We start from the raw sequence: 23,606 nt of genomic DNA on the forward strand, positions 1-23,606 counted from the left end.
AATACTTAATATAATTATTGATACAATTATAATATAATGATATGTTATTTAATATATTGGACTTTTTTTCTGGTTTATGCCTATTCTACCCTCAGATTTTATGGTTCATACTTAACAGTTTTTGCTGACAAAATTGAAAGTTGTCTATTGTCTCTTCTCCTCCCAAATAGGACGGTAATGTTACCCATTTTGTAATACATTATACCCATCTTCCATGCTGTTCTTGCCTTCAACTTGTTTCATGTTCTCTGGAAGCCAAATATAAGCAGAATGTTTATCACTTTATAGTAATTAATTAAATGTACCAATGTATTTTATTAATTTTTTTCTTTTTTCTTTCTTGTGCATTTTTATTGAAATTCTACTTAGTTGACACACAGCGTGAGATTAGTTTCAGGTGTAAAATGTAGTGATTCATCACTTCCCTATAACAACCTATATTGTGCACTCCTTAATCCCCATCATCTATTTTTTATTATTTTAAGTTTTTATTTGAATTCTAGTTAACATATAGAATAATATTGGTTCCAGGAGTGGAGTTTAATGATTCATCACTTCCATATAATGCCCAGTGCTTGTCATGACAAGTGCCCTCTTTAATATCCATCGCCCATCTAGCCCATCCCCCCCCCACCTCCCTCCATCAACCCTCAGTTTGTTCTCTATAGTTTTTTCTTAAACATTTATTTATTATTTTTGTGAGAGGGAGAGAGAGAGAGAGAGAGAGCAAGCAGGGGAGGGACAGAGAGAGAGGGAGACACAGAATCTGAAGCAGGCTCCAGGCTCTGAGCTGTCAGCACAGAGCCCAACACGGGGCTCGAACTCACAAACTGTGAGATCATGACCTGAGCCAAAGTCAGATGCTTAACTAACTGAGCCACCCATGCGCCCCATATTCTCTATAGTTAAGAGTCTCCTATGGGTTGCCTCCCTCTCTCTTATTTTTTTCCCTTCTCTTATGTTCATCTGTTTTGTTCTCTTAAATTCCACATATGAGTGAAATCATGATATTTGTCTTTCTGGGACTGACTTATTTGCTTAGCATAATACACTCTACCTCCATCCATGTTGTTGCACATGGCAAGATTTCATTCTTTCTGATGGCTGAGTAATATGCCATTATATATATGTGTATACACACACACACACACACACACACACACACACATCACATCACATCTTTATCCATTCATCAGTCAATGGACATTGGAGCTCTTTCCATTACTTGGCCATTGTTGGTAATGCTGTTATAAACATTGGGATGTATGTCTCCTTTCAAATTAGTATTTTTGTATCCTTTAGGTAAATATATAGTAGTGCAATTGCTGGGTCATAGGGTAGTTCTATTTTTAACTTTTTGAGGAACTTCCATATTGTTTTCCAGAGTGGCTGCACCAGTTTGCATTCCCACAAACAGTGTAAGACGGTTCCCCTTTCCCCACATTGTCACCAACATGTGTTGTTTCCTGTGTTGTCCATTTTAGTCATTCTGACAGATGTGAGGTGGTATCTCATCATGGTTTTGATTTATATTTCCCTGATGATGAGTGATGGTGAGCATCTTTTCATGTGTCTGTTAGCTGTCTGGATCTCTTCTTTGGAAAAATGTCTGTTCATATCTTCTGCCCATTTCTTAACTGGATTATTTGCTGTATGGATGTTGAGCTTGATAAGTTCTTTATAGATTTTGGATACTAACCCTTTATCAGATAGGTCATTTGCAAAGATCTTCTCCCATTCAATGGGCTGCCTTTTAGTTTTGTTGACTGTTTCCTTCACTGGGCAGAAGCTTTTTGGCATAATGAAGTCCCAATAGTTCATTTTTGCTTTTGTTTCCCTTGCCTCCAGAGACATGGCTAGCAAGAAGTGGCTGTGGCCAGTTTCAAATAGGTTGCTACCCATGTTCTTCCCCAGTATTTTGATTGTTCCCTGTCTCACACTTAGGTCTTTCATCCGTTTTGAATTTATTTTTGTGTATGATGTAGAAAGTTGTCCAGCTTCATTCTTCTGCATGTTGCTAACCAGTTTTCCCAACACCATTTGTTGAAGAGAATGCCTTTTTTCCATTGAATATTCTTTTCTGCTTTGTCAAAGATTAGTTGATCATATAGTTGTGCGTCTATTTCTGGGTTTTTCTATTCTGTTCCACTTATCTATGTGTCTGTTTTTGTGCCAGTACCATACTCTCTTGATGATTATAGCTTTGTAATAAAGCTCAAAGTCAGAATTGTGATGTCTCCAGCTTTGCTTTTCTTTTTCAAGATTGCTTTGGCTATTTGGGGTCTTTTATGGTTCCATACAAATTTTAGAATTGTTTGATCTAGTTCTGTGGAAAATGCTGCTGGTATTTTCATAAGGATTGCATTAAATGTGTAGATTGCTTTGGGTAGTATAGACATTTTAACGACATTTATTCTTCCAACCCATGAGCATGGAATGTTTTTCCATTTCTTTGTGTCATTTTCAATTTCTTTAATAAGCTTTCTATAGTTTTCCATGCACTATATGGAAATCTATAGATTTCCAAGAGATCTTTTACCTCTTTGGTTAGGTTTATTCCTAGGTATCTTATGGTTTTTAGTATAATTGTAAATGGGATCAACTTCTTGATTTCTCTTTTTGTGCTGCTTCATTATTGGTGTATAGAAATGCAACAGATTTCTGTACATTGATTTTGTATCATGTGACTGCTGAATTTCTGTATCAGTTTTTTGGTGGAGTCTTTCAGGTTTTCTACATCGGGTATCATGTCATCTGCAAATAGTGAGAGTTTGACTTTTTCTTGCCAATTTGGATGCCTTTTGTTTCTTTTTGCTCTCTGATTTCTAAGGCTAGCACTTCCAGTACTATGTTAAATAACACTGCTGAGAGTGGACATCCCTGTCTTGTTCCTGACCTTAGAGGAAAAGCTTTCAGTTTTTCTTCATTGAGGATGGTATTAGCTATGAGTCTTTCCTACATGGCCTTTATGATGTTGAGGTATTGTTCCCTCTATCACTACTTTGCCAAAGGCTTTTTATCAAGAATAGATACTATATTTTGTCAAATGCTTTTGCTGCATCTTTTGAGAGGATCATATAGTTCTTGTCTTCTTTTATTAATGTGGTATATCATGTTGATTGATTTTTGAATATTGAATCTACCCTGCAGCCCAGGAATGAATCTCACTTGATCATGATGAATAGTTCTTTTAATGTTCAGTTGGATTCAGTTTACTAGTATCTTACTGAGAATTTTTACATCTGTGCTCATCAGGGATATTGGCCTGTAATTCTCCCTTTTAGTGGAGAATTCTCCCTTCGTCCTGGTTTTGGAATCAAGGTAATGCTGGCCTCATAGAATGAGTTTGGAAATTTTCCTTCCATTTATATTTTTTGAAACAGTTTGATTTCACTCTTTTTTAAATGTTTGGTAGAATTCCCCTGGAAAGCCATATGGCCCTGGACTTTTGTTTGTTGGGAGATTTTTTTATTTGATTCAGTTTCTTTGCTGGTGATCAATTTGTTCAGATTTTCTATTTCTTCTTGTTGTATCTTTGCTCATTTATGTGTTTATTGGAGTTTCTCCATTTTTTTCCATATTGCCCAGTTTGTTGGCATATCGTTTTTCATAATATTCTCTTATAATTGTGTTTCTGTGGTGTTGGTTGTGAGGTCTCCTCCTTCATTCATGATTTTATTTATTTAGGTCCTTTCTGTTTTCTTTTTGATAAGTATGGCTAGGGGTTTATTGATTTTATTAATTCTTTGCAAGAGCCAGCTCTTAGTTTTGTTGATCTGTTCTAATGTGTTTTTTGTTTGTTTGTTTGTTTGTTTGTCTATCATTTATTTCTGCTCAAATCTTTATTATTTCCCTTCTTCTGCTGCCTTTAGGCTTTATTTGCCGTTTCTTTTCTGGCTCCTTTAAGTGTAAAGTTAGGTTGTATATTTGAGACTTTTCTTGTTTCTTGATAGGCCTGTATTGCTATATACTTCCCTCCTATGACAGCTTTTACTACATCCCAGAGATTTTGGACTGTCATGTTTTCATTTTCATTTGCTTCCATGTATTTTAAAGTTTCTTCTTTAATTTCCTGGTTAACCCATTCATTCTTTTTTGTTTTAATGTTTATTTTTTCATTTTAGAAAAAAATAGAGGGAGATGCAGAGAGAAAGGGAAACAGAATCCCAAGCAGGCTCCACATTATCAGTGCAGAGCCCAGTGAGGGGCTTGAAGCCACAAACTGCAAGATCATGATCCAAGCCGAAATCAAGCACTGGACACTCAACTGACTGAGCCACCCAGTCATTCTTTAGTAGAATGTTCTTTAACCTCCATGTATTATGGTCTCTCCAAATTTTTTCTTGTGGTTGACTTCAAGTTTCATAGCCTTGTGGTCTGAAAATATGCATGGTATGATCTCAGTCTTTTTGTACTAGTTGAGGCCTGATTTGTGACCCAGTATGCAATCTATTCTGGAGAATGTTGCATGTGCACTCGAAAATAATGTGTATTCTGCTGCTTTAGGATGAAATGTTCCAAATATATCTGTTAAGTCCATCTGTTGTGTCACTCAAAGCCATTGTTTACTTGTTGATTTTCTGCTTAGATGATCTGTCCCTGCTGTAAGTGGGGTATTAAAAATTCCCTACCATTATTGTACTGTTATCAATGAGTTTCTTTGTGTTTTTTTTGATTGATGTATATATTTGCATATTTCCAAGTTGGGGCATAAACATTTATGATTGTTAGATCTTCTTGTTGGGTAGGCCCCTTTATTATGATATAGTGTCCTTCATTTCTTGTTACACTCTTTGGTTTAAATTCTAGTTGGTCTGATACAGGTATGGCTACTCTGGCTTTCTTTGGACATCCATTAGCATGATAACTGGTTTTTTATTCCCTCACTTTCAATCTGGAGGTGTCTTTATGTCTAAACTTGGTCTCTCGTAGGAAGCATTTAGATGGGTCTTGGTTTTTTTTTTGTTTTTTGTTTCTGTTTTTTTAATCCATCTGATGCCCATGTCTTTTGATTGGAGCATTTAGTCCATTTACATTCAGAGTAATTATTGATAAATAAGAATTTAGTACCATTGTGTTACCTCTAAAGTCGCTGTTGCTAGAGATTTTCTCTGTTCCTTTCTAGTCTTTGTTGCTTTTGGCCTTTCTTTCCTACTCAATGAGTCCCCTTTACTATTTATTGCAGGGCTGGTTTAGTGGTCATGAACTTCTTTAGTTTTTGTTTGTCTGAGAAACTCTTTATCTGTCCTTCTATTCTGAATGACAGCCTTGCTGGATAAAGGATTCTTGGCTGCATATTTTTCCCAGTCAGCACATTGAATATATCATGCCACTCCCTTCTGGCTTGCCAAGTTTCTGTGGAGAGATCTGTTGCTAACCTTATTTGTCTTCCCTTATAGGTTAGGGATTTATTTTCCCTTACTGCTTTCAGGATTTTTTGCTCATCTCCGTATTTTGCAAAGTTTACTGTGATGTGTCCTGGTGTTGGCCTGCTTTTGTTGATTTTGATGGGAGTTCTCTGTACCTTTTGGTTTTTTTTCAACGTTTTTTTTTTTTTTTTTTTTTTTTTATTTTTTTTTATTTTTTTATTTTTGGGACAGAGAGAGACAGAGCATGAACGGGGGAGGGGCAGAGAGAGAGGGAGACACAGAATCGGAAACAGGCTCCAGGCTCCGAGCCATCAGCCCAGAGCCTGACGCGGGGCTCGAACTCACGGACCGCGAGATCGTGACCTGGCTGAAGTCGGACGCTTAACCGACTGCGCCACCCAGGCGCCCCTGTACCTTTTGGTTTTGGATGTCTGTTTCCTTCCCCAAATGAGGGAAGTTTTTGGCTATAATTCACTCGAATAAACCTTCTGCACTCTTTCCCTTCTCTTCTTTTTTTTTTTTTTTTTTTTTTTCTTCTTCTGAGACTAATATGATACAAATGTTATTATGCTTTATGGAGTCACTGAATTCCCTAAGTCTACATTTGTGATCCAATATTTTTCTTTCCCTCTATTTTTCAGCTTCATTATTTTCTATAACTTTATCCTCTATATCACTTAATCAGCTTCTTCCATCTTTGTGGTCATTACATCCAGTTGGTTTTGCATCTCAGTTATAGCATTTTTTATTTCAGCCTGACTAGTTTTTAGGTCTTATATCTCTGTGGTAAGGAACTCTCCCTGGTATCTTCTATACTTTTCTCATACTTTTCTATACTTCTTGTTCTTTCTTTTGGGATGAATTCCTCCATCTTGGCATTTTGTCTAGGTGTCTGTCTTCTGTGTATTAGGAAAACCTGTTATGTTTCCCACTCCTGACAGTAATGTCTGTATTATTTTTTTAAATGAATTTTAAGGTCAGATTGGTTTCCATACAACACCTGGTGCTCATCCCAATAGGTGCCCTCCTCGATGCCCAACACCCACTTTCCCCTCTCTCCCACCCCCATCAATCCTCAGTTTATTCTCAGTTTTTAAGAGTCTCTTATGATTTGGCTCAAGTAATGTCTATATTAAAAAGACATTCTATTCTGCCTAGTGCCTGATGCTTCAGAAAATGTTTCTGGTGTATGTTGTGTGTTATCTGCTGTTGTGTTTTGGCAGCTCTTTCCCTCAGATCAGTCTTCTGCAGAATTTCTCCTTGCAGAATGGGGAGTGTTTGGACCTTGTCCACTGTGTGGCAAGTTTTAATTAGTGTATTTTGGTCTGCTTGTCAAGAGGCTAGATCCTATATCCCCTAGACTGAAACTCTGCAGCATTCTGTGGTCAGTAGACCTGGTGGGTGCAAGGGGTTTGTGCTAGTCTCCTGGGGGAGGAGCCTACTGCTGCTCTGGCTCTCAGTGACACTTGTCCTAGTAAAACACAAAACAAAGCAAAACAAACCAAAAACATCTGCAGAGTGCAGTGGAGCAGGGCTTAGTGTATGAGGCTCAAGCCTCTACTGTGGGCATTGTGCCTCTCTCTGAAGTCTGTCTGTGCTGATGGGTGCAGTGAAAAATGGCGTCAGCCAGCTCTCATCCCTGGAGAGGGGAGTTCATGCCTGCTGTTCTTCAGGAAGCCCTCACAGAAGAGCAAACAATCTCTCCCTCATTTGTCCCAGGCTTCCCTCAGATCCCTGCTTCACCCTGTCTGTGTCCCAGCCATCTGCCCACATGGCAACACAGTGCTCCGGTGTGCCTGCTGGGTTTCAAAACTCCCAAGTTTTAGGGACCCAGAGTGGCATGGACCCACACTAATCCTCTGGGAGAGGGTCTCACTGTACTGTGGCTGGTGCCGGTTTGTCCCAGAAGGGCAGTCACTTGAAGGCATGAGGGTTGGAGTTTATGGTAAAGCGCAGCAAAAAGTCAGTGTCTCAGTTATCTGCCCTCAGCAGGCACCTCTGCTCCTCTGCTAATGAATGGGGCAGCTCAGTGGGGCCCACCGGCTCTTTTGTCCAGGAAGGGGAACTGTCTCTCCCAGTGTGACCCAGGGGGTCCTCAGAGCACACTGTCTGTTCCCGGGCCTCTGCGTTCCTTCCCCACAGGAGCACCTCTACAACCACCAGTCTCCATCCCCGGGGTGACACAGACCTCTGAAACTTCAGACTTTGGGCTCCACTGCTTATAAAATCTTGCAGTTATCAGCCCCTCTCATTTTCCCCATCAATGGTCTTGGGGAAGTGTTTTTCTTGTGCAATGCCCTGCATGCTGTGTTGTCTCTCTGTCTCTCTCTCTCTTTCCCTCTCTTTCCCTCTCTCTCTCTCTCATCAGAGCTCCCTCCCCTCCGCAGCACCAGTGATTCTTTTCTCCCCCAGATCACATCTCCACACCTCCTACCTTCCACAATGTGGCCTCTTTTCTCCCTATAGTTGTGCACTTTGTTCTCTCAGTCTCAGATGGATTTCCTGGGTGTTCACAATGATTTGGTATTTATCTAGCTGTGTTTGAGGGAGGCGGCAACTCTAAGGTGCTCCTACTACTCTGCCATCTTAATGCCTTCCTTAAGAGCTGAACATACCTATCCTGAGGTCGCCTGTCAGTGAGCTAGCTCTGAACAAGGCTATTGTTCATGCTAAATTGAATCAATGTTTTAAGAAAATGGGTATTTTAAGCCTCTGCATCAGATACTCTTTTTTGAAGGAAGGGAAGAGGATGTTTCTGGATGTTGCCTCTATCAAAACTGATTTGGGGATCAGGTGCCTACTATTCCCCCTCTTGATCCAGTCCCTAACCAGCACCCCCCTTGTTTCTGTGTATGAATAAGATACTGTGGGTAGCTGGCTCCCAATTAAGGCTTGAAAAGTCTTGACCATCTGAAAAAAACTCTCAAGTCAAATTTGATCATCTTGGGGCACCTGGGTGGCTCAGTCAGTTAAGTGCTGGACTTTGGCTCAGGTCATGATCTCACAGTTCATGGGGTCAAGCCCCGCATCGAACTCTATGCTGACAGCTCTGAACCTGGAGCCTACTTCAGATTCTGTGTCTCCCTCTCTCTCTGCCCCTTCTCAGCTCATTCTTTCTGTCTCTCTCTCTCTCTCTCTCTCAAAAATAAATAAACATTAAAAAAATGTAAAAATTTGGTCATCTTGACCCTTTCTTGTGCGTATCAATTCCAGGTCACTTGACTGGTGGACAACGGACAAGTGCAATATGATTAATGGAACAGACGGAGATTCTTTTCACCCGTTAATAAACAAAGATGAAATTCTTTATGTCTTCCCATCTGAGTTTTGCAGGTAAGGACTTTATAAATAGGTTATTTGACTACAAAACCCCTCAAAATGTGAGGAATATATGCAGCTACCCTTAACAGGCATGGCCATTTGTGCTTAATCAGTGATAAATGCTGATGGCATATTGAGAGACAGTGTGGTATAGTGGTTCACAGGCTCCAGAGCCTGACTGCATTGGCTGGTTTGAATACCAGCTCCAACACTTACAGCTCAGTGACCTTGGGAAAGTTATTCAACCACTCTGTGCCTCACTTTCCTCATTGGTAAAAGAAGGATAGCTGTCTACCTTAGGAGTTGTTATATGAGGACAAATGAGTTACAGTTAGTAGAGCACTTAGCCCAGGGCATGTCAGAGAGTAAACAATGTTAAGTGATGGCTCTGAGTTATTATGATATGCTCTGTCAAGCATGAAACTTGACCTGGTCTTCTTCCAGTCAACAGATAACCTCTGTATAGAAGATAAATAAATCAAACTGCTGTCCCTATTTCAGAGTTTATAGGTATTAGCTATCACCTTCCCTTAGATCATTCCTGCTCTCACTTGCCCCGTAAGCTCGCTCTCTCTCTCTCTCCACCTGGTCCTTCATGATTATGGCTCCTATTTGGGAAGAAGGCATCCTGCTCTCCACCCTGATTCCCATTCCCCCCATCACCATTGCCCTTTCTCCGCCCTTCACCCTCAAACTACCCAAATGAATGTCTGACTCATATAGTCTCCATATCCGCCCCACTCACCCAAGCCAGGCTTTTTGTGAAACTTCTCAAATTCCCAAGTGACCTAGCTGCATTTGATGCTGTTGATTCAATATTATCAAGAATTGCTGTTCTGGTGGTGTTTCATAGCTTACATAATTGCACCACCTACCCAGCCAGCCCTGCCAGAAATATTGTCGATACTATAAATCTCCTTCCTCTCCTGCATAGAATCTGCTACCAGGTGCTGGGATGCCTTCTCAGAAATAGCTCTTGTATTGGCCCCCACCTGTCCGTCCCTGCTGCCTGTGCCATGGTTCACACCCTTCCAGCTCTCCCACAGAAATACCACAGCCCCCCTCTAGCTGGCTGCCCTTGTCCATACATATTTGTGGGAGGACTGAAGGAACAGAAAATGCATTTGAATGCAGTGAGTGAAGTAAGACAAACTGGAAAGGTAGTAGGAGGCTCGTTAAAAGATTTGGCACAGAGGAAACACATTCTTATCTGGCATAACCACTTTTGAAGGGCCATTTGGTAATTATTAGTAAAGCCAAAGACATGCAAACTCCATGGTGCTTCACTCTTCTCCTACATAAGCTCGCTGGCCTGAAGAACCCTTATATAGACGTGTAAGGAGGCATACACAGAAAAGTCCATTGCATCACACTCTTAGTAGTGAAAAATTGGAAGCAATCTAAGTCTCTATAAAAAGAATATAAACAAATTGTGTATTCATATGATGTAATATCATGTAAGATTTAAAATGTAAGAATCAGACTATGTAATATTATAAATCTCAATAATGAGATATTATATCAATATTATAAGTCTCAATGATGTTAAATGAAAAAGCAAATTACAGGAAAAGAACACGGTGTACTGTGTATAGAACACATAAAAGTAGCAGACGATGCCACATGTTGTTTATGAATGTGTACATTTGTGAAAGGATGAACACCGGCAAGGGAGGGATGAACCCCAAGTTCAGGACAGTGGCTACCTCTGGGGATGCAGAGGACTGGAATCAGGAGGATTGGAATCAGGAGTGTTATACAGACGGCTGCAGTTATAGCCATAATATATTTTTTATTTACCTGGCTAGTATTTGTTGTAAAAGGTATTTATTATAATACTTTCTCTATTTTTCCGTTTGCCTAAAATATTTTATTTAGGAAATGCTATAGGGGTGGGATGTGACTGGGAGGCAGCTCCCATGTTGTCCCAAACCCTGCGAGACATATCCCACCTCTGGTTCAAAGATGAAAAAGCCAGACCCAGAAAGCAATTCCTTTGGGCTTCAGATGAAGGACCACTTGAGACAGTGTCTGTCAGAGTGCTCTGTCACTCAGGCGCTATGCAAATACAAGGGTGGTTAGTATTATGTGCGATCACTGACGCTCAGTAAGGACTCAAGACAAAATTAAGTTGAACTCCGTTGAAATAAATGGCTGAAATAATAAACATTGAAATGAATTCCAGAACATGGACACTATTTTTATTTGAGGTAAATGGGTATCAGTATACATTCAAATCAAAGATCTGTCTAATGGGGCGCTTTTCAAGTGTTTACAAAATCTACCCAGCCGAGCCCTTTGTGACCTTTTCTGCTTTTGCTTTGCCTCTGCCCTTGCTTCTGCTTCATCCACGCTGGCACGTGTCCATGCTGGTCTAGACGACTCTTTTATTTCTTTCGATGTGAGGCTCCATCCTAAATGTCATCTTAATATCCTACCACACATTTTTTTTTTTCTTGGCCTTGTTTGGCTGTTACTACAGTTGCTACCTCTTAAACAAATTTCGTTATGATTCACCGTCTGCACTGAGTGGGTTGAGTTCCTTTCAAACTTTCTTTTGTAGCTTCGTTTACCGCTTTACCCTGTAAGCTTTAACCATGTTGTACCTGAGAACGGTTGTTAACTTACTGGTTCGGGGCCAGTTACACTGACCAGAGCCCACACTGACTTTTCATTCTTCCTTCCTAACAGATCAGTGTATATAACCTTCAGTGACTTTGAGAGTGTGCAGGGACTGCCTGCTTTTCGGTATAAGGTGCCTGGAGAAGTACTAGCCAATACCTCGGACAACGCCGGCTTCTGTATACCTAAAGGAAACTGCCTGGGCTCAGGAGTTTTGAATATCAGCATCTGCAAGAATGGTAAGAGCTCAGAGAAGGGACATACTTATGAGTGTCTAGAATGAAGGGTTAGTGTTCTTCAATAAAAGTATGTTGTCAGCCCAAACGAAAGAGTGATTCTGGCTTTTCAAGAATAATATTTCACAATATGGCTATAGAATGGTAAAAAAAAAAAAAAATTACTGGCTTTTCTGTAATGCTTGTTTTTTTTTTCAATTAAGGTTTAATTGACATATAACATTTTATTAGTTTCAGTATACAATGCAACAATTCAATATTTGTATGTATTATAAAATGATCACTGCAGGGATGCCTGGGTGGCTCAGTCAGTTAAGTGTCGACTCTTGATTTCGGCTCAGGTCATGATCTCACGGTTTGTGAGTTTGAGCCCCACGTTGGTCTCTGTACTGACAGCTCAGAGCCTGGAGCCTTCTTCGGATTCTGTATCTCCCTCTCTCTCTCTGCCCCTCCCCCACTTATGCTCTATATCTATCTCTCTCAAAAATCAATAAACATTAAAAAAAAATTTTAAGTCTATTTTGTCTGATGTAATTATAGCTACCCCAGCTTTCTTTTGATTTCCAGTTGCATGGAACATCTTTTTTCTTCCCTTTACTTTCAGTCTGTGTGTGTCCTTGCATCTGAAGTGAGTCTCTTTAAGCAGCATATGGATGGGTCTTACATTTTTATCCATTCAGCCACTCTGTCTTTTAATTGAAGAGTTTAGTCCATTTACATTTAAAGTAATTATTGCTAAGTATAGACTTATTGGCATTTTGTTCATTATTTTCTGGCAGTTTTGTAGTTCCTCTGTTCCTTTCTTCTTTCTCTTGTGTAATGCTTCATATTTCTAGAATGCCCTGTTGTGTTCTTTCTGCGCAGTAGTTTAGAAGTCTTTTTTTTTTTTTTAATGTTTATTTTTAAGAGAGAGAGAAAGAGGGAGCATGAGCAGGGGAGGGTCAGAGAGAAAGACACAGAATCCGAAGCAGGCTCCAGGCTCCAAACTGTCAGCACAGAGCCTAACACAGAACTCAAACTCATGAATCGCGAGATCATGACCTGAGCTAAAGTCAGATGCTTAACCGACTGAGCCAGCCGGTCACCCCTAGAAGTCTTAATAGTGATAATGGCTCATGTTCACTGAGCACTTACACAAATCACTGTTCACTAGTCATTGTTCTAAGTGGTTTACATATTTACATTTAGTTAATACATGTAAAGCACGAACTGATTATCATTAACAAAAGCCTTTTCTTCATCTTAAGAACTAACTTTAACAATCATATGTTGCAAAATTATTCACAGTATTCTTACTAGATTGGCATCCAGAGGCCTCTTTTTATAATTGTGGAAACCAGAGCTCAGACAGGGAAGATGATTTTTATAAAATTCTTATTTCTGAGAAAATCCCTACTAGAACTTAGGGACTTCTCCTGTTGCTACTGTGATACTTCTTAGGCTACAATTCCTCTTTAAAGTTTCTTTGGAGAAATTTTGTAACCTCTCTCTCCTGAATAAAGTTGTCTTTATCTCCTAAATAAAGTAATGTGCTAATTTTTTCCCCTCTTACCTAATTTTCTTGAAAAATCTCCTTTTGGGGTAAGTCTTCAGTCAGCAGTATACCTCACTGTCTTTGTCTGATAGAGCAGTGGCTTCAAAACCTGGCCTTGCATGAGGATTATCTGGAGGGTTCTTAAAAATATATGTCCCAGGGCCCACATACTAGGCCCCAGAACCTGTATTTTTAACATGAGCTCCAGGTGATTCTCATAAAGATGGTGCCTAGGCAGTTGGGAACCACTGTGCGGGGACAGTGGAGATAAGACCAAAGGCAAATGGGAACAAGTGCCTGCTTCTGCCCTCTCCTGCTTTCTTACTGGGGGAATGGCCCTGAAATAGCGCCCTGCCCACTTAGTCCATGTGCCTCTGGCTCAAGGTGCAAATGCAGACGTATTTTTTCTCATTGTTTCGTTAACATTCTGCTTCCTCAAAAAGTTGATGTTAGAGTCAACAAAGATTCTACTTGGCAACACTCAACAACTACAGTCCATTTCTCTTGCATCTTATGTATTCCCAGATGTGGACGGAAAAGTTAAACTCTCTAGAATTATCCTCAAGGGTTTTGAATCCCCCCGGACAACATTTTGGATTGTGGGATGAGTGAGTGCTCTGGAGTCAGTAGATCTGGGTTTGATTCAGATTCTGTTTGTTAGCATGTTAGCCAAGGTGATTAAGGAGGATTCTAGACTTCAGTCTTCTAATCTGTAATATGGGGGTGATGATAACTTCCTTGGAAAGCTGAGGGAAGGTTAGACATAATGTATACAAAACACCCAAGACGGTGTCTGGCCCTTACTGAATTCTTAATAAATCTTTGAAAATACATTTTAAAGATCATTGTAGGTCACAAAGAAGGAAACTATGGCTTTGTGAAACTGTTTAGTGAACAGTTTCTTCCTAAACAAAACACATGGATGTGACAGATGATATGTATCTTGAGCCATGGCTAGTAGATATGTAAGCAAATCTAAATTATTTGGCAATAAGTTAACTTCTCCAAATATATGTTTCCATGGCAGCAATTATTGGATCCCTCTCTCTTCTTCAATAGCGTAATCTACAGTAGGTTTCCTTTAATAACTTGTTTTCCTATTTGTGCCTTTTTTTAAAAAAATCTTATTGAAATATATATGACATACTGCATTATATTAGTTTCAGGTGCACAACATAGTCATTTGACAATTCTGTACATTAATGTTCCCCACAACAAGTATAGTCACCGTCTGTCACTATACAAGGTTATTACAATATTATTGACTATAATCCCTATGCTGTACTATTGATCTCTGTGACTTATTTATTTTATAACTGGAAGTTTGTACTTCTTAGTCCCCTTCACCTATTTCACCCAACTCTCCCAGCCACCTACCCTCTGGCAACCACCAAATTGTTCTCTATTTATGAGTCTGTTTGTGGTTTTTTTGTTTGTTCATTTGTTTTGACTTTTAGATACTGCAAATCAGTGGAAGTATATGGTATTTGTCTTTCTCTGTCTGACTTATTTCACTTAGCATAATATGCTCTAGGTCCATCCATGTTGTCACAAATGGCAAGATGTCATTCTTTTTATGCCTTAGTAATATTCCATTGTATATAGATAACACATCTTTTTTACCTATTCCTCTATTGATGGATGCTTAGGTTGCTTCCGTACTTTGGCTGTTGTAAGGGATGCTTCAGTGATCATAGGATTGCATTTATTTTTTAACATTGGTACTTTCATTTTCTTTGGGTAAATGAAACAGGTGTGAAGTGATATCTCCTTGGGGTTTTGGTTTGCATTTCTCGGATGATTAGTGATGTTGAGCATCTTTTCATGTGTCTGTTGGCCATCTAGTGTCTTCTTTGAGAGATGTCTATTCAGGTCCTCTGCCCATTTTTTCAACAGGTTATTTGGTTTTTTGGTGTTGATTTGTATGCGTTCTTTATGTATTTTGGATACTAACCGGATATATTCTTTGCAAATACCTTGTCAGTAGGTTTCCTCTTTGTTTTGTTGATGGTTTTCTTTGCTGTGCAAAAGGATTTTGTTTTCGTGTAGTCCCCATAGTTTATTTTTGCTTTTGTTTCCCTTGCCAGAGGAGACACACCTATAAATATGCTGTTAAGGCCTATGTCCAAGACATTGCTGCCTATGTTTTCTTCTAGTTTTATGGTTTCAGGTCTCATAGTTAGCTCTTTAATCTGTTTTGAGTTTATTTTGGTGTATGGTGTAAGAAAGTGGTCCGGTTTCATTTTTTTACACGTAGCTGTCCAGTTTCCTCAACATGATTTATTAAAGAGATTGCCTTTTCCCCATTGTCTGTTCTTACCTCCTTTGTCATAGATTAATTGACCATGTAAATGTGGGTTTATTTCTGGCCTATTCTGTTCTGTTGATCTATGTGTCTGTTTCTGTGCCAGTTCCATACTGTTTTGGTTAATACAGCTTTGTAGTATATCTTGAAATCTGGGGCTGTGATACCTCCAGCTTTGTTTTTCTCTCTCAAGATTGCTAGGGCTATTCAGGGTCTTTTGTAGATTCATACCCATTTTAGGATTATTTGTTCTCGTGCTGTGAAAAATACCATTGGTATTTTGATAGGAGTTGCATTGATTCTGTAGATTGCTTTGGGCATTATGGACATTCTCTATTTGATTCTTAAAATGAATAGGAAAAAATAAATAAAAGAAAAAAATGGAGTCTTCATGTGGTCAGACCTTGATCTAGTCAGAGGCTGGGCAGATAGCATGACCAGGCAAAGTCTTAAAAGTCTGTGTCAACATATGCAGGAGAAGAAAGCCTGTCTTAGGTTAACCAAGAAAAACAGAAAAGCAAGCAGTAAGTGCTTTCAGATGAGATTTCCTCATTCATTTAGAATTCTGCCTTCATCACCTGACAGCTGGATGTCCCTGGGTCAGTTTTGTAACTTCTCTGAACCTCACCGTCCTCAAATGCAAAATGAAGGTAATAGTTTTAACTTAATAGGGCTACTGCAAATGTTAATTAAAAGAGTGTGTATGAAGCCTTTGTATTTAATAGGTTCAGTAAATACTGAAGAATAAATAATTTAGCCATGACTTCAATATATACTGTGGGATAAAATAATGTTAGGGTAAATGAGATGTTAGGAAATGAAGTATAAATCCCAAACTAGGAGGCCTTGAATGGAATTTTAGCCTGCCCCTCTCCCCCACCCACATTTACTTATGTATAGAATTTCCCCCTCTTTAGGAACCAGGTTTGTAGTCAGGAACTTTATATCCATCTTGGACTTTTAAGAACCATGTCATTCGTCTCTGTTTTCCTTAAAATGCAGGTGCACCTATTATTTTATCTTTCCCACACTTCTACCAAGCAGATGAGAGGTTTGTTTCTGCCATAGACGGCATGCATCCCAATAAGGACTATCATGAGACATTTGTGGACATTAATCCTGTGAGTACCCACGTCTTCCTGGTAAAAAGCATGCATTTTGTTCTCTCTACACAGTATTTACCAGTTTAGTCTGGAGCACTGTGAATATTCTGTCTTCCTTTCATATACATATTCAAATGGAGAAAACTCAGCTCCGTGCTTGAGATGCATAGTCTCATGGCCTTACAGGCTGAACTCAGTGGCTCTAATATGCAGAAATATTTGCAAACCTGCTTTAACAAAAACACAACTGTAAAAATCCCATCACGGGAACAACTGAGATTGGACCCAAGTAGCCTCATCAATGTTCTGTTGCCAGCCTTGGGCCTGAACATACATACATTCTCCTACTACTGAACAGATCAGCAAAGCTGAAGACATTCTTCTGCTTACTGCCAAGGAGTGTTTTGGTTGAAATTTAAATATATGTATTAGCTTCACTGACTTTTGGCAGGCCTCTTTCTACAGGCACTTTTGAGAGTTTATTGCATGATGTTATTAATTTAAAAGGCATTAGATATACATATGCTTTCATCCTGTTTTCAAAGAGGAGGAAAACTAAAACCATGAGAAAGCCTCTCACGGTAGGAACTGAATGAAAGGCCAGATACCTTCCTTCTTGAGATTTTGAACACATGGAACAGTAAAGAAAAAGCAAGAATAGTCGTTGACATGGCAGTGTATGGGCATTTCACTCTTCTGTGTGAGAAATCAGTGGTCTTATCTTTTTGTGACTAAGATCAGGTATTCCCCCCCCCCCCTCCTTTTCTCTCTTAACCTTCAGTCGGTTCCTTCTCCCCAGCTGCACTGTGGGCAGGTGCTTGTCCCCAAGGGCTGAACACAGTCCCGTAACCTCAGTGCAGAGGCAAAACTGCTGTGGGGGGGACGGCTGCTGGCGCCGCTTTCCCAGCTTTGATGGGGGCTGTCCTGACCACACCAGGGACCACTCTCTGGCTCACACCTTCCTCCTGCCAGGGTCACCTAGGGTTTTGCCATCCAAAGTGGCAGCATCCTGGGTGCTTGCTAGAAAGACCAATCTCAGGCCTCACTCCAGACCTCCTGAATCAGAATCTGCATGTTCACAAGGTCCCCAAGAACTCACATGCAGATAGAACTTTCAGAAACATTGGTCTATCAGGCACCTAACCCCGTCCGCAGCTCTCATTCTGTTCCGGGGTCCGTTTTCCCTTGTCTCAAACATGGCAGTGGTCCCCCTGGTTATCAGCACCACTCAGAAATGGTGCTCTACTGAGAAAAACTATGTGTTTTTAATAAGTCCTAATGTTTTCTTTCCATGTCTCTGATTTGCAGTTGACTGGAATTATTCTAAGAGCTGCCAAGAGGATCCAAATCAATGTTTATGTGAGAAAGTTTGACGACTTTGTGTAAGTTTCACTTCTTTCTCCAGAGGCAAAGGATAGTTGTGCTGTACTGACTTTCTGATGGGGTTCATCCAGGAGACAGCCCACTTTCTAAGTCTGCTCACTCCTGCCCTTCAGGGATGAGGCATAATCAGCATTTGTGTGTGTGGGGGGGGAGGGGGGTTGAGAGAGAGTGTCAGCAGGGGAGGGGCAGAGAGAGGGGGCCAGAGGGTCTGAAGCAGGCTCTGTGCTGACAGCAGCGAGCCCGAGCTCAGTGTGGAGCTCGAACTCACAGACCCCGTGAAATCATGACCTGAGCTGAAGTCGGACGCTCAACCGACTGAGCCATCCAGGCGCCCCTATAATCAACATTTCCATAGGCCTCGGTCTTGGAATTTACTTATTTAACCAAAGATGTACAGAGTGCTTTTCACGGATCACACGTTGTGCTAAGTACTTTACATCCAGTAACTCATTTATTCCTCACAGTAACCCTGTGTAGTACCCCCGTTTTACAGATGAGGAAACTAAGGCACAGAGAGGTGAAGTAAGGCTACAGAGTCTGTTCTTCCCCACTCCATGCAGCCCTTCCCTTGCCACGACTCCAGTTGCCTCCCTTTCTGTCTTCCCACTGCTCCCACCCAGGACCAGCCACAGGCTCCGGAGCTTAAAATAGGCTCCCGAGTCCAGCCTTTCCTCCCCACACTCCATCTAAAAAAACACTACTTAATTAGGATACTAAGTATAATATCCTGCTCAAACTTTCAATGGGCATTTTTTAGATATGAGAAAATGCATACGACTTAATGTTAATGAAAAACAAATTGCAAAACTATATATAATATATCACATATCTATTCTTTCTTTCCACTTATCTATCTGCCTATCTATCTGTAAAACTTGATTTCCGCCATCAGTTTTGCCAGCTTTAACCCCATATGTCACAGATTGTTCTAGAACACAAATGTGGTTTGCACGAATGCATTTTGCCATACACATACACACGTGTGTATTTCTGAGGTAGTCTAGTATAGTAGTTAAAGATCTAGAGCCTTAGAATCAAAATGGAATTACAATCCTGGCTTCACCTTTTGCTCATGTTGGTCCTGGGCAAGTGACTCTAAGCCATAATTTCCATGTCTTCCACGTGGGACAGTGATGCCTACTGCATGGGATTACTGTAAGAATTAAATGAGACAGTGTCCCCCAAACACCAGGTGTAGGGCTGGTTCTTGGTAGAGTGCTCTGAGCTCTAGTGAAGACAATACTTAGTGATCTGGTCACAAAACATTCTGAGAAATGGTAGCGTTTCTCAGTGGTAGCATTGTTCTGCTGGCTGTGGCCATGCCTCTGATAACTCTTGGGAGAATAGTAATCATTTTGATGAATTTGCTTTTATTATCTTGTGTTTTGATATAAAAAAAACAACTTTACATACACAGGCGACACTTGGAATTGTTAGACTGACAGACTGGAATCTAACTTCTGATTGATAAGTATTTGCAAAAGTAACGAAGAAGTCTTCATAAGTTCTGGGAAATTTAATGAAATCAGTGTGCTAGAATTTTCATATAAACTTATCTCTCCAGGCCAGTGTGCTATCACACTGAGGATGTCTGTAAAATAATCTCATATTTTGTCTTTTTTTAATTGAGGTATAACTGACATACAACATATTAGCTTCAGGTATATAATGACTCGATATTTGTATATATTGCAAAATGATCACCACAATGTCTAGTTAATGTCTGTCACCATACGTGGTACAAAATTTTTTTTCTTGTGATGAGAACTTTTAAGATCTACTCTGCTTAGCAGCTTTCAACTGTGCATTACGGTATTATTAACCATAGTTGCCATGCTGTACATTAGATCCCTGTGACTTACTTATTGTATAACTGGAAGTTTGTACCTTTTGACTCCATCCATTTCGCCAACCCCCCAACTCCCAACTCTGGCAACCACCAGTCTGTTCTCTATGCGTGTAAGCTTGGTTTTTTGTTTATTTGTTTTAGATTCCACACAAAAGGGAGAATAAATAGTATTTGACTTTCTCTGATTCGTTTCATTTAGTGTAGTGCCCTGAGGGTCCATTCATGTTGTCACAAATGGCAAGATTGCATCCTTTTCTATGGCTGAATAGTATTCCAGTGTGAACATACACCATGTTTTCTTTATTTAATCATCCATCAATGGACACTTTGGTTGCTTCCATATCTTTGCTACTGGAAAAAAATACTCCAGTAATATAGGGGTGCATATGTCTTTTCGAGTTAGGGATTCATTTTCTTTGGCTAAATACCCAGAAGTGGAATTGCTGGATCGTATTGTAATTCTGTTTTTAATTTTTTGAGCAATCTCTCTACTGTTTGCCCTAGCAGCTGCACCAGTTTACATTCTGTCAACAGGGCACATGGATTCCTTTTCATCCGCATCCCCACCAACATTACTACCCTTTGCCTTTTGATAATAGCCATTGGAACAGGTATGAGGTGATATCTCACTGTGGTTTTGATTTGTCACCTTTTGTCTTTGTAGTGAAACGGGAAGCATTAGAACCATGGTTTTCCCAGTGATGTATATCAACGAGGTAAGTCCTGGGAGGGAGCCATGGGTATGATTTACTTGTGGAAGCTTGGAAAACTTCCATTATGATGTCGACTATTGTAGCTATGTAATTTAAGATGTAAGAAAGGGGGAAAGGTGATTTTTAAGAACCTGTTTGTCCTCAGAAAATTTCTCTTTATATGTTCACATGAAGTTTGAAATTTAAAAATGACAGAACAAAAATTTCCCTTCTCAAGAATATTATCGGGCAAAACTCTCTTCTGGGAAGCTGGTTATGTAAGAAACAAAAGGCAAAGGTAAATGAAGCAATGCCAGACACTGCTGAAGCAGAAAAAATAGCCAACACTCAGATTTCCAGTTAAACCTTTCTTTGCATCTTCTCCATCTTTGAACCCCTGCCAGTTTGTAAAATGTAATCAGTTTACCATTCATTAGTAAAGGAGGAGGAAAAGAGAGTAAAATTAAAATGATTGGCAACATTACATGAAGGTTTTGTGTAAGGTGATTAAAGAAATGATTGAATAAAACATGATACATTCTCATTCATTTCAGTGATATATGGTTGCCTTATATTTTATAACATAGAAGTTGTTTTTGTTTTACTTAATGGTGACCAAACATATCATGAGTTATAGGACACAGATCCTATCTTAAATTTATTATTTTTTTTTTTTAGTGTCTATTTTTGAGACAGAGAGACAGAGCATAAGTGGGGGAGGGGCAGAGAGGGAGACACAGAATCGGAAGCAGGCTCCAGGCTCTGAGTTGTCAGCACAGAGCCTGACGCGGGGCTTGAACTTATGAACCTCGAGATCATGACCTGAGTGGAAGTCAGCTGCTTAACCGACTGAGCCACCCAGGCGCCCCAACACAGATCCCGTCTTAGTTCAAACAAAGAGAGTTTCGGGGCGCCTGGGTGGCGCAGTCGGTTAAGCGTCCAACTTCAGCCAGGTCACGATCTCGCGGTCTGTGAGTTCGAGCCCCGCGTCAGGCTCTGGGCTGATGGCTCGGAGCCTGGAGCCTGTTTCCGATTCTGTGTCTCCCTCTCTCTCTGCCCCTCCCCCGTTCATGCTCTGTCTCTCTCTGTCCCAAAAGTAAATTAAAAAAAAAAGTTGAAAAAAAAAAAAATTAAAAAAAAAACAAAAAAAACAAAGAGAGTTTCCCTGAAGAAATATTTCTTTCACACTGTACCCACAGAATTTTTATCAGTAAACATTGAGTATAAATTGAAGTTTTGTAAGTAAAAACATATTCGGAAAACTCAGAAAACACCTATTTAAGATACCTGTGATAAATTCTTTTCTGAATCACATACATTTACTGTAGTAAATCTCCTCAGTTTCCCTCTCTCTTCCACCCAGTTTTGGGAGGTTACATGCAGGGGTTTTCCCTCTCCAATAAATTCTTGGTTGGCTTACGTCTGTCGTGAACAGCAGCATCTTTAAGTTTTTATTATTTTTCTCTGTTCCCTAAAAAATCTTGTTCTGTGTAGGAAATTTGGTAACAGAGATTGGCAAGAAAGAGGAAAATTAAAGAAACTTTCACAAAACCTGAGTCAGAATGACACTGTTTTTGCTTTATTGTACTCAACAGTGTATTGCAAAATTGTCTCTGATAAGAACTTTGTAAAAAATAATTTAATGTTTTCTACTTTGTAAAACTAACATGTGCTCTTTACAGAGCTCTTGGAAAACTAAAAATGTATATTTTAAAAGTGAATCACCATACAAATATTGAATCATTCTGTTGTACACCCAAAACTAATATATTGTTATATGTCAATTTTACTTGTTTAAATTTTTTTTAAATATTTACAACTGAATCACTGATAAACTGTCCCTCAGAGACAAGTACAGTTTACATCTGCTTATATTGCCTCTTAATATTTTTCTAGTTTTGATATTAAATACTTGAGACCATACTGCAGATACAGTTTTATAACCTATTTTTTTTCATTTGGCATTACTTTGATAGCTACACTTATAAATTTTTGAAGGGTTTGTGATTACAATTCTAAGACAAGGCTTTTATTGTTTCACAGGAAAAATTTAGGCAATATTTACCAACTTATAGAATCTATTTGAAATTGCTCCAGGGTCATCACTCTTACTGTTTGTGGAGAGGTCTATCGAGACCTCTGGTCTTGATTACTAGAGATTTAACCAAGACACTAATTATACTTTCCACATACCATTGTTGGAATGTTTCATTCATTCAATCAACTGACATGAAAGCAGGGCTTTTTGTTTTTAATTTATTTTCAATATTTTATTATTTATTTTTGAGAGAGAGAGACAGAGCATGAGCAGGGGAGAGGCAGAGAGGGAGACACAGAATCTGAAGCAGCTCCAGGCTCCAGGCTGTCAGCACGGTGCCCGACGCAGGGCTCAAACTCACGAACCCCAAGATCATGACCTGAGCTGAAGTCGGATGCTTAACTGACTGAACTACCCAGGCACCCCAATGGGCTTTTTGAAAATGAGGAAGGACCCTGTACTGCCAGCTTATGTTCATAGTTGTGGCATATTTTAACTCCCCCCACCCCGCCCCCAACTCAACCTTTGCTTTGCTTAGCTCTTTTGTTAAAGACCATATTGAATCCAGGGAATTATGGAGTAAAACTTTGTACTTTTGATGCCTCCTAGAAAGAACTTGACTTTATCCCAGAAAAAGAAAACATTATACTTTGAAGTGACATTGGAGCCTACTCTCCCACCTTCTTTTTCCAGAGAAGGAGACTCTGACTCTGATGGGTCTTGGCCAGTTATTGGAAGTACCAACTCTAGAAGCCCATCCTCTGCCTCAGTTCAGTGCGGTTTCAGCCCAAATTACGCCCAAAGTCCCATTTGTTGCCATAATTTTTATGAAATTAAGCTCTCCAGACACCCCGCCCATGATAATTTAAGGAGATAATATCTTTGTTCTGCATCCATCAAGTGTTATTCTAGAATATTTTCTTGGTTATCAACACCCTCTGGAACTCTGGTGAGCCTCAAGACATCCCTGAACACTTTCGATCGAGACCTCTGGTCTTGATTACTAGAGATTTAGCCAAGACACTAATTATACTTTCCACATACCATTGTTGGAATGTTTCATTCATTCAGTCAACTGACATTAATTCAGTACCCACTACGTGCAGAGTGCTTTCCTAATGTTGAGGTGACCGAGCTGTAAACCTTGCCTTTGC

At 39.8% G+C, this 23,606-nt stretch overlaps 1 protein-coding gene across 1 annotated transcript in view; it reads left to right on the top strand.

Moving 5' to 3' along the window:
• Positions 1 to 23,606, top strand: part of SCARB2 (scavenger receptor class B member 2) — a 76,848-nt gene that overhangs the window by 48,120 nt on the left and 5,122 nt on the right. The window contains exons 6-10 of the mRNA XM_058722232.1: positions 8,583 to 8,702; positions 11,382 to 11,551; positions 16,390 to 16,508; positions 17,799 to 17,872; positions 20,387 to 20,438. Coding sequence (XP_058578215.1) covers positions 8,583 to 8,702; positions 11,382 to 11,551; positions 16,390 to 16,508; positions 17,799 to 17,872; positions 20,387 to 20,438 — 535 coding nt within the window. The remainder of the gene's footprint in view (positions 1 to 8,582; positions 8,703 to 11,381; positions 11,552 to 16,389; positions 16,509 to 17,798; positions 17,873 to 20,386; positions 20,439 to 23,606) is intronic.

The sequence above is a fragment of the Neofelis nebulosa genome, chromosome 3, assembly GCF_028018385.1.
Source record: "Neofelis nebulosa isolate mNeoNeb1 chromosome 3, mNeoNeb1.pri, whole genome shotgun sequence".
Taxonomy (NCBI): Eukaryota; Metazoa; Chordata; class Mammalia; order Carnivora; family Felidae; genus Neofelis; species Neofelis nebulosa.